The following is a 12257-nucleotide window of genomic DNA, read 5'->3' on the forward strand; positions in this document are numbered from 1 at the left end:
TTTGTTATAAATAAAAGCATACATTTAAATACAGTAGGAACTTACTATTTAAAGAAGTATTTCAATAAGTTCCATAAAATACACAGTCCAAAATAATAAATATATATATGTTCTAACCCTCAGTAAATTTTTAAAGAGCTCCCCCTCCAGCCCATTGCCTCCAAGAGCATCCATTCTGACAAGCCCCTTCATATTTTGAGTTTCCCAGTGTTAGTGGGCTGGCTGGATGATAGATAATAAATTCTCTACCCATATTTATCTGCAAGTTATGTACTTGAAAACTAATGAATAGTGCTACTATTATAAAAATATCTTTGTGCCAAATAGTGTCTGGATCAAAAGGCTAGTACATACTTTCACTTCTCAAAAACAAAAACTGATGGTTCATGTTCCTAAAAATATCAATGAAAAGCAGAACCAAAAGTAATTCATTTATGCAAAAATAAAAATAAAAAGGAAAGGAATATGCTATTGCACCCACCAGAATGGCTAAAATTAAAAAAAGAAGAAAAAAGAAGCTGTCAATATCAAGTGTTGGTGAGGATATTAGCAAATGAAACCCTCATGCACTCCTCATGGGAATGTAAATTGGGAAAAACACTGTTTAGCAGTGTTTACTAAAGCTGAACATGTCCAGCATTTCCAACCAACAGAAATACACACATATCTGCTCCAAAAGACATGTTCAGGAATACTCGTGGTGGCATTTTCCGTAATAGCCCCAAACTGCAGACAATGCAGTTGTAGAATAGATAAATAAATTTTGACAAAATCATACGATTGAACATTGTGATTGAGTATCCTTACAACAGTGAACATAGGTAACTCTCACAGGAATAACGTTGAGCCAAAGAAGCCAGACATGAAAGAGTACATACTGTATGATTCCATTTTTATGAAGCTCAAAAACAGGCAACCCAATTTATGGTGATAGAACTCAGAATAGGGGGTTACATTTGGGGGTGGGGGAAGTCCAGAGAGGCCCTGGGAGGCTGTGGAGGTGCAGCTGGCTGTGAGGGTGTCTTCACTTTCAAAGTTCATTGAGCTCTGCACCTAAGATTTATGCACTTTATTACAAGTGTGTTATACTTGAATTTTAAAATTTGACCCCCAAAAAAAGGAGAAAAGAGTTTTTGGAAAAAGTATATCCTTTCCCTCACTTTCACCCCAAATTTTACTGAGTCCTTTTATTTGTTGGCATACATAATGGAAACAGAGTCTTCAAGCTGGAGAGTACCTTAAGGGATGGTAATCACATACAGGAAAAGAAGCAACATCAACATAAGAAAATTAAGACCTAAAATCCCTAGGTTCTTATATGATGGTGAATCCAGAGACAGCAGACAAACATAATATTCTAAGCGAAAAGTAAGTATTTTATAATTCTGTAACCTCTTTATCATGGACAATAATAGTCCCCTAAAACTACCATCAAAAAGGATCCCCTTTGATCGTTTTTACTAATTAATAGCATGTACACCAAAAGAAGATTCCGCAGTGCTGCTGGGCTGGTTGTGTAGCTGGGTCCTGGCTCTGTTGCTCTTCATCACTGCTGCCTTTTCCGCCCAGTGTCCTCTAATTCGTACCTCCTGAAATCCCCTCCTTGAGCCTCTAGTCTGTTACTGCAGCCTCTGCGCTCTTCCAGTGATCTGGAATCGATGTCCAGAGGGCAGGATTTGCAAACCTCCCTTAAAAAGTTAGCATTTCTTAACTTTACGGTCTTGAAGAGCTGCCTCATAATAAATTAGCTGTGAAAGTTAACTTAGCGGGGCAGTGAGATTTCTATCTCACGAGCCTGCTAAAGAAAACTGAAGAAAAAGTTCTCGTAAATGATAAACGTACTAGGGTAGTTTAGTCAAATATAGTAATAGTATCTAAAATAACAAACCATATTTATTCCAAGTAGCTTTATTACAGTGGAATCTTTATAATATATTTAGAGGATAATCCACTAAATTGTATTTAGTTAATATTCCTTTCTGATTGGCATAAAGCATGTGGTTGTCTGTGGTATTGCTTGGCAATCTTAAATTTAAATCTTAGGAGTATAAAATCATAATGGAATGCTTTACTGGATATGACATTGAGTAAATGTTATCACTTTTGTTATGGTGATATGATCATTTGTTTGTTTCTATGGTTTTACTTAACTATGTGTGTATTCTTATTAATATTCTTTTTAGATACTCTTCAAAAATATATATCCATACCATAGGCATTCATCTGTTGATATACATAATGAACTCTATTATAAATTCTAATGTCCTGAATATTTGTAATATAATTCTTCTTAATAGTTCTTAGATGTGGCTCTGTCCCAATTTGGAGGACAATATGAATTGCTGAGACTCTAGGACAGCTGTTTAGGAGATTTTAGTATCCCTGAAACACCAGAGAATGAAAAAATTTTGATCAAGTTACATATCTGCTGGGTCCTAGATGTTTTGTGCTTTCGTTTGTGTGCTGGTGTTGGGACATAAAGATCATGACGTTTGGAGAGCAAAGAAAGATTTCCTGTAACTAATTATCTACCCAAGTCTCTCAGATGCTCAATATCAATAGCAAACTAGCTTAAAATAAACTGCATTAAAACAAACATCAAAATAGACATGAAATGAGCTATTTTCCTAAGAAATTATTTTCCCCATAATTTGTTGCATTTAGCAGACAATCCCTGTGTTTCTATTGTTGAGAAATAATAGATTTACTAGTGAAAAACACGTTCCTTCAAAGTCACCTTTTAGCATCTTTAATCAACTTATTTTTAGAAGCTTACGTGTTGGAAACAATTCCCAGTTATTTGAGAAAATATTACTGTCCTTACTGTTGTGATATATTAGGAAGAGGGAAAGAGTGAAAAATGAATTGGGAGGAGCCGGCCCCGTGGCCAAGTGGTTAAGTTTGTGCACTCTGCTGTGGCGGCCCGGGGTTTTGCTGGTTCGGATCCTGGGCGCAGACATGGCACCACTCGTCAGGCCACACTGAAGTGGCGTCCCATGTGCCACAACTAGAAGGACCCACAACCAAAATATATACAACTATGTACTGGGGAGATTTGGGGAGAAAAATCAGAAAGAAAAAAAAAAGATTGGCAACGTTTGTTAGCTCAGGTGCCAATCTTTAAAAAAAAAAGAATTGGGAAATCCTTAGTACTAGTGATTTTCATTACTAATTAAATATAGACTATCACACTTCAAACACACATTCACTGACATGGTGCCTCCCCATCTTGAAGATGGGACTGCTATGACCCAGAAAATCTTAATAACTTGTCCAAAGTGAGCCAAGACTAGAATTCTCATATGCTGAATCCTAATCTGATGCGTTTTCTACTATGAGCCACTCTTTGTCTTGATCATTGCATTCCTGAAACGAAAATAGATTCTGCATAGTAAAGAGCAATCATTATATTTATAACCAGATTTTTAAAAATAGACTTCATTTTTAGACCAGTTTTAGATTTATAGCAAAATTGAGCAGGAAGTCCAGAGAGTTTCTATATACCTCCTGCCCCCACACATGCACAGCCTCCCCATTATTAATATCCCTCATCAGAGCCCACATTTGTCACAGTTGATGAACCTGTATTGATAAATCATTGTCACCCAAAGTCCGTAGCTTACATTATGGTTCATTCTTGGTGTTGTACATTCTATAGATTTGGACAAATGCATAATGACATGTATCCATCATTATAATGTCATACAGAGTATTTCACTGCCCTAAAATCCTCTGTGCTCCACCTATTCATCCCTCCGCACTTGACCCCTGGCAATCCCTGATCTTTTATACTCTCCATAGTTTTGCCTTTTCCAGAATGTCAGGTATAGTAATATGCCACGTAATGATGTTTTGGTCAACACCAGACCACATATACAATAGTGGTCCCATAAGATTAATACCACATAGCCTAGGTGTGTAGTAGGGTATATGATCTAGGTTTGCGTAAGTACACCCTTTGATATTCACATAATGATAAAATCACCTAACAGCACATTTCTCCAAACTTATCCCTGTTGTTAAGAATGCATGACTGTGGTTGGAATCATACAATATGCAGCCTTTTCAGATAGACTTCTTTCATAGTAATATGCATTTAAGTTTCCTCCATGTCATTTCATGGCTTGATAGCTCATTTCTTTTTAGCACTGAATGATATTCCATTGTCTGGATGTACCACAGTTTAATTCTCCATTCACCTACTGAAGGACATCTTAGTTGCTTCCAAATTTTGGCAATTATAAATAAAGCTACTAAAACACACATGTGCAGATTTTTGTGTAGGCATAAGTTTTCAATTCATTTTGTTAAATAACCAAGGAGTGCAGATGCTGGATTGTATAGTAAGAATGTTTCGTTTTGTAAGGAACTACCAAACTGCCTTCTAAAGTAGCTGCACCATTTTGCATTCCCACCGTTGATGAATGAGAATTGCTGTTGCTGCACATCCTCACCAGCATCTGGTGTTGGTGTTTTAGATTTTAACCATTGTAATAGGTGTGTAATGGTATCTCATTCTCATTGCAATTCCCTAATGACATATAATGTTAAGCATCTTTTCATATTCTTATTTGCCAACTGTCTATTTTCTTTAGTAACATGTGTGTTCAGATCTTTTCCCCATTTTTTAGTCGAATTGTTCATTTTCTTATTGTTGAGTTTTAAGAGTTCTTTGTATATTTTGGATAACAATCTTTTATCAGATATGTCTTTTGCAAATATTTTCTCCTGGTCTATGGCTTGTCTTCTCATTCTCTTGGTAGATTTTTTTAGAAAGATAAAGTTTGTTATGTACTATATTAGGGAGGAAAGTAATGATTGCAGCCATCACTGTGAAGATGACGAGATATTGACACCGTTTTAGTAGTTTGGTCAGGAGCAAACTTCAGAGCCTCCGTCTTTGCTAGTGCCCTTCTAGGTGGTGGTTTTCAAAAGGCAGTGCACAGACTACCTATGGCCCCAGGAGTCCCCTGTGTTCCTGCTCGTCAGTGTGTGCTCTGTGGGCCAGCTCTACTGGCATCATCGGGGAACTTGTTTGAAATGCAGTCTCAGGCCCCAGCCTAGATCTACTGAATCAGAAATTGCATTTTATCAAGATCCCTAGGTTATTTGTAGGCACGTTAAAGTTTGAGAAGGCTTGTTCCCCATAACCTGCAAGCTGGTCTCAAAGGTATATATGTTTCATAAAAATATAAAGAGATTTTTAGAAATCCTTTTGACTAAAAAAGAGAACTTATCTTTGTTTATTTCACATTGTAAAATTCACAAGTTCATTGTATGAAAATTGAAAAACATAGAAATTAAAAGAAGAAAATAATATCACCCATAATTCCACAATTCAAAAATAACCATGATTATTAATATTTTTACTTGTTTTCTCCCACATATTTTTCTTAGCATGTTTGTAATAGACATGCATATATATTGAGATATTACTGTGTATACATGCTTTTATGTGATACTTTTATCACTTACCATTTTACAGTAAGCAATCAACTTTCATTCAATAAACTTTCATTGAACACCTACTACGTGTCAGGCCCTGTTCTAGATGCTGGAGTTATAGAAAGGCTCTTATCCAGTGAACCTGACTTTCTAGGGGAGCAGGTAGAAAATAGAGACAAAGAGATAAATAATACATTTGTAAACAATGGTAAGTGTGAAGAAAGCAAAATAGTAATAAGCTAGAGAGTGACCCAGTGATTTTTTTCTTTTTTAAAAACCCATGCACGTGATCTGGACCTCTTCAATTTCTTTAGGATTGAAGTGTAATTTCTAGTCATATCAAAAACTGTGATATTCTCTACACTTACTATTTGGTTAAACTACATTGTGTATTGTACTTAATTGAATTACATATCACTGGAAATTTAACAGTGTCCCTCGAACTTTTGGACAGGTATACAGTGTCTGGGTGATAGTTCTTCATGGTACATGAATCAGTCACCCCAACTTCTGCTAGCTTTAAGTGTGCTGTGATCTATTTTATGAAATAAAGAGGTTCCTCCTCTCTTTAATTGCGAGGGCTGGCCTGTGACATGCAGTCCTTTACACATATGTCCTCCTCACAAATAAATTCAAACCCAGCTTCCTCCTCTTAGGGAATCTTACCTTTGTAGGTTTTATTGGAAGTGTAGTCATCTCCGCAGCAAAGAATCTTGCTTCATTTACAGTATGTTTGCATCCTAAGGCTCCATTTCCTTGCTCATTATTCTAATTCTATATTGTAGTATAATGTTTTTTAATCCATTTAAAATAATAATTAGGGATGTTAACACAAATTAAAAATCAATGGTCTGTGCTGCCAATGGAAATAATCCATTGAGATGGGACCTGCTATGCTCAGCCAAGGTCATCTGTATATCCTCCAGGTATGACAATCAGGTCACAATTAACCCCTCTGCCTGTTACCTTGGCAAGTTTCTTTTGCCATTTGTTGTAAGATATATTCTGTTTTCAGAAACACCAAAATATGGCTAAGGGAGTAGAATTACTAGTTAGAATTTTAGCATTTTATATTTCTTCTATGGTGAGATGGTAGGGGTTTAAATTTATTTTTGCTACAGTTGTAATCTACATTAAAAATCATAAGAATTAGGGGCCGGCCCTGTGGCTGAGTGGTTAAGTTCGTGCCCTCTGCTTCGGTGGCCCAGGGTTTCACTGGTTCGGATCCTGGGTGCGGACATGGCACCACTCATCAGGCCATGCTGAGTTGGCATCCCACATGCCACAATCAGAAGGACCTACTACTATGTACTATGTACTATGTACTGGGGGGCTTTGAGGAGAAGAAAAAACAAAAGATTGGCAACAGATGTTAGCTCAGGTGCCAATCTTTTAAAAAAAAGTAGTCACAAAAATTACTTAATCTGTAGCCATTGCAATGGTTCTTTACATGGTGAAAGCATCACTGGTTCATAAAACTACCTAGCAGCTAGTAGAATTGGGTAGGGTGTCCTCAGGGGCATTGCCTTGTCAGGTTTTGATGAAACTTTGAAAATCAACGCTTGGTGATAACAGTGGCACAGCTGTTCCATAATATGTCATGTAACCTCATTCCAGTTCTAATCCCATATTCCTCTTAAACCCAGCTCTAAAATCCACCTTCCATGCCACCTTGATAACAGCTGACTACTGCTACCACAGTCTCTTGTACTTTCTGCACTGCTTATTTTCCCAGTCTAGCCTAGTCTGTGAGAGTCTGTCCTCATCTATGAAAGGCATTGGAAGCCAGTGCTCTGCATTTGGGTGCTTCCAAGGGTCGTAGGATCTCAGAGTTGAAACCTGAGTGGTCATCCACAATCATGTTTCCCAGCATAAAGTATCCTGGAAGCCTGAGAAATTACCCACTCCAAGTGTAATATCTTTATGTTGGTGGCTTAGATTCTATTTCCTGCTCACATTAATATATCTGTAGTCAAATATGATAATTTTGTACCTGTTTGCAGCAAGGGTATCAGGAACAGGAAAACAATACATATAGTACTGCCCAGAGTTATATTATGTGGAGCTTCTTTGTGTAGTGGTTGGTCTGCCCCTAAAATAGACAATGGCTGCCTGAAGCTTGGCTTTGTATTTTCAATGATAACGCTGTCATACAGCCACCTGCAATGAAACAGTGATGGAAGTGTGCTTAAATTAATGTGGACTTAGTTGTCCATTATGTGTCTCACCTGCTAATAATAATAATAATAATAATAATAATAATAACAATAATACCAGCCGAGATAGATTGCCATGCTCTTACTCAGCCAATCCCATGTCGTATCTCATTTAGTCTTCACACTAACTCACTAAGGTAGAAACTAGTGTTAGATTCGTTTTAGAGGTGAGGACACTGAAATGCAGACAGGGTAAGTAACTTCCTTGAGGTCAGCTATCTGATCGTGGTGAAGGGAGGAGTGGAAGCAGGCTGTCCGACTCCAGAGCACGTGATCTTAACTACTGCTCTAGTTTGCATGCATAAAAATATTTTAGCTATTCTTCCCATTTCTTAATGTAAATACGGTCTTCAGCTGTAATAAACCTATGCCTTGATTAGGATATTGTAATTCTCTATCATTTAACTACCCCCTTCGTCCACCTAGCATAGTTGTAAGTTACTGTGGGAAAGTATTATGTGGAAATACCTTGAGAAAAGTAATTCAGAAGATTTCTGAATATAGATGACCAGAGAGACGTCTATGGTACAAAATGTTCACATACTGTTGTTTCCATTCGCACTGTGAATCACAGACAATTGGAGTACCAACTTCTTTTCCAAAAGGAAGACTTCTGAAGATCACGTTTTCTCTGTGCTTGCGGACAATGTTAACAAATTCAAGCTGATTATTTTGTTACCTAATAAATTTTCTGGAAGTACTGTGACAGAAAATTCTCAAGAAATGCATCACTATTACATTTCCAGATACTTCACATTTCTCCAAGGGTTCATCTGCATACTGTTTTCCCATTCACAAGTGCTCTGAGTTCATTTTATCATTCCATATGTTAAAACAATTAAAATTAACAAAATCCGCACAAGGGCATTTCTTTGTCAGCAGAGCACAACCCAGTCAATTTATGAAACTGTGTTCATGCAGAACCATCACTTACTGAAAAGATCCCAGGTGTGTTCCCTGTTATTCATGCAGCAAGTGTGTCAGGGACCCTGCAGATCTAATTAAAATAAGAATTTGTGTGTGTGTCATTGTAGGCGAAGGGTAAAGAAAGACAGTGGCTAAGACATCAAGCTACTGGGGAACTAGATGATGCCAAGATCATTGATGGGCTGACTGGAGAAAAAGCCATCTACAAACGCCGGGGTGAGCTGGAGCCACAAGTAAGTAATGGTGAACTAGTAGCCTCAGATCAGCAGACTCCTGCCTTCTTTGCAGACAAATGCTTTCTTGAGTTGCTGTCTTTGTCAAAACACCATAAACCCTGAATATGGCAACCAAGAAGACATTCTATTAAAAAAAGACTAGGAAAAAACATAAATATTATACTATTTATTGTATGAGTCAAGATCCAGCGTAAGTCAAAAAACAGCAGGTGCACTCAAACTGAGTAATTTAAGGAACAGTTAATAAAGAGACTATTTACAAAGGTAAGGGTGGGGTTTAGGAAAATCAAAAAGAGACAGTAAGTAGCTAATAACAGGGGTCTAACCCATCCCTAGATCTAAAAGGGCAGAGGGAAAGAGCCCTTACTGGAACCTAGAGAAGGTAGTTTATGGAGAGGGCAGCCACACAGGAGCTGTGGCCTTCAGGAGAAGATGGCTCACCCGTGGGCCACAGCAGAGAAGGGAATAAATATCCCATCCTCACCCTCTGATCTCCTGCCAGTGCCTCCCACCAGCAGAGCCCACTGGAAGCCAGCAGCCAAGAGAGAAGCTGATGCCATCCACGCAGATCAGCTCCAGGACACAGCAGGGTGCCCTGGAGAGAAACTGAAGGCACTCAGTGTCTAATCCCAGAGGGTTACACAAGTGAAAACGCTAGAGCAATGTTGCTAGTTTTGTACTGTTCTGTTACTTTAAAGATTTCTGTCCATCCTATAATTGAAGAAAATTTTAGAATTTTGAAGGAATTCTCCCTTAAATAACTCTAATTGTAGTATGTAAAGTTTTAGGCAGCCATAATATTAAAATTTTGGCAATACAATGGCAATAAGGTAAAATACTGAGTCTCTTGGAGGCTCTGTGACTTCCTCTATCCCTGAATAACCAGAATTGCTAAGTAGCCACTGAGAGGTGGCAGTGCAGTGACTGGTGGGGGAACAGGAGTCACTTACTCCATTTAAATGTTTATTCAGAGAAGATCCTTCGGTAATTTTGGAAGTTCTTACTTCTGTGTCATCAATGTGAGTCAAGGCTGCTTTCTTTACTGACTGACTCATTGTGGGCAACGAACGTGTTTAGATACATCTAAACTTGTGAGCAGTCGTGAAGGCGTATGTGTCACTGCTCTTAATTTAGGCAGACTCAACAAGTCTTTAGGACACATATAGAATTTGTCTCAGATCATTACACTCTAATACCCAAGGTATTTTTTTGAAATTACTAACACTGCTCATTAGCTTTCATACATGTCCACAAGTGTATAATAACGGAATAATCTGGAATTTTTCTTCTTCCTTTTTTCTTGTAAGTAAAACTGAGAAGTATACTTTTGTTTTTAATCTGCAAATTGGTACGCATGAGTCCAAAATCAAACTGAAATTCCTAAGAGTTTCATATTTTAATTGACAATTGTTGCTAAACAGCAGTTAGATGCCACTTGCATGCCTTTAACTGCCAAGAAGAGAAAGGAGAGGTAGTAACTCTGTGACTGGAAGGAAGAGAAAACTGAAACTTGCTAAAGACAGAAGACCTTGAAGAAATATTTTCCTTCAGTTCTTTGCCAGAACCACCCCCCACATAACCTTGTTTTAGGAATCTGACATTTCTTGTAGACTATGTGGAAAATGATTTTAAGGTCACTCGTATGGCAGGTACGAGTAAAATTGATGTGGGTTTCCAAAATACAGTCTTCCTAGAGTAACTGACTCCAAGGCATGATGTGAAAAAATGACATGTTGGGGTTTATATCTTTCCAGATTGTGAATTTTAAGACAGCGTCAGCCTCAGTGAGGCAGTTTTACTAGACTACGTTGGGCCTTGAAAGGACTGTATTCTGAAGGAAAATCTTTCCCATGTGGCCCCGACTACCAGCACAGGCCTGAAATTCCATTTGCTGAAATACAATATGTAGACACACCTTTACACCTGCCAGGACAGCCTTGTGCAGTGCGGAGCCTACAGCTGATCTGCCTGCCTCCTGGCTGGCACTCTGGGGCCTGTGTGAGATCCCCAGAACAGCAGCCAGTGATGGTTCTCTGGTTCACAGGGCTTGTCTGTTGTTCGCTTCCTCAGCTGGGCAGCCTCCAACAGAAACCCAAGCGCCTGCGCCTGGTGGTGGATGTGTCTGGCAGCATGTACCGCTTTAACGGGGTGGATGGCCGGCTGGAGCGCTCCATGGAGGCCGTGTGTATGGTTATGGAAGCCTTTGAGAACTACGAAGAGAAGTTCAAGGTAATGACATGAACTAAGGATGATGAGAAGCATCACTGACCACATCTGCCCAAGAGTCAGCTCCGAGTTAGGGCATGATGACGGGTAGGTGGAGGCAGCTCCGCCAGAGTGGACAAAAACCTTCATCTTCTCATCAGCTCATTTAGCACCCTAGAGAAAGTGAGCCTTTTTTTAAATCTGCTCTAATAATCAGAAAATGATGTCATAATTTAAAGTGCAAATTACTACAGAAGAAAGAGCTGCACTTTATAAGTTGTGTGATATTAGCCATAGTGTTGGGGGGAATAAAAAGCACTTAGAAGCACCACAGTCTCTTCCCCAAATTTCTCAGAGCCGCAATCCTCATCCCAATCCTCCCGCCCCTCGCCCCGCCATTATTGCCCCATCGCCACCCAGGCAGCCTCCCAGGCTGTGAGGACACCCTCACAGTGTGCTGTTCTCAGCATTGCTATGCCTTTCCAAGTGGATGAGTATTACAATGAAGGTGGTCACCCTAGGAGAAATGCAGCCTGATATTTAACCTATTTCCATTTTGCTCTTGCTCAGTTTGCTCTGCATCCGCCTTCAGAGGTCTGAGCATGGAGAAGGGATCCCCCATAGCCGTGTTACTGCCTAAGAAGAGCTCAGTAGTACACTCTTAATCAGCCACAGAGAGCACCTGCATGCCTGGCCCTTCCCAGAGCAAATAACCTTGAACACAGTCACATGCCGTGTAATTATTATCAAAAGTTCAGTTGAGAGAAATGGTATATGTGTAGACCTGTGTAAAGAGTACACAGTCTATCCATAGATGTCCTGGATTGTATTTGGGATCAAACACGTCCTTCAGAAATAGGTGAACCTAGCTCACACGTTGGCTCGACATCCACCTACAGCTCAGGACTGCTGTCCTGAGTCGTGTCTGTGTGTTATGATGGATACAGAAAGAAACACATTAGTGAAACTCATTACTTCATTTACTTTAGGCCATTTTTGAGGCTCATACAAGGGTCCTTTGTATGAAGCTCTACATGAGAGATTCCTTTTAGAATTAAGGGGTAGGAAAAAGGCAGCTTTAGTCCGTGAATGCTGTGGGTTGCCAGGCTCTAGACAAGTACAGGATACAAATACAAATAGGACATGGACTTTCACCATGGGGAGTAGCTTTGTTTCCCTTAAAGAACTGGAACGTGTTTCCCCTTGTGATTAGTGAAAACCGTGGAAC

At 39.1% G+C, this 12257-nt stretch overlaps 1 protein-coding gene across 4 annotated transcripts in view; it reads left to right on the top strand.

Annotated features, from left to right (window-relative positions):
• The window catches only part of VWA8 (von Willebrand factor A domain containing 8), a 358168-nt gene that overhangs the window by 329032 nt on the left and 16879 nt on the right, over positions 1-12257 (top strand). For all 4 annotated transcript variants that reach the window (XR_011527880.1, XM_070578403.1, XM_070578404.1 and 1 more), the window contains 2 exons: positions 8696-8821; positions 10895-11053. Coding sequence is in view for 3 of the 4 variants with exons in the window: in XM_070578403.1 (XP_070434504.1) it covers positions 8696-8821; positions 10895-11053 (285 nt within the window). In the remaining variant the exon portion in view is untranslated. The remainder of the gene's footprint in view (positions 1-8695; positions 8822-10894; positions 11054-12257) is intronic.

This window comes from Equus przewalskii, chromosome 16, assembly GCF_037783145.1.
Source record: "Equus przewalskii isolate Varuska chromosome 16, EquPr2, whole genome shotgun sequence".
NCBI classification, from domain to species: domain Eukaryota; kingdom Metazoa; phylum Chordata; class Mammalia; order Perissodactyla; family Equidae; genus Equus; species Equus przewalskii.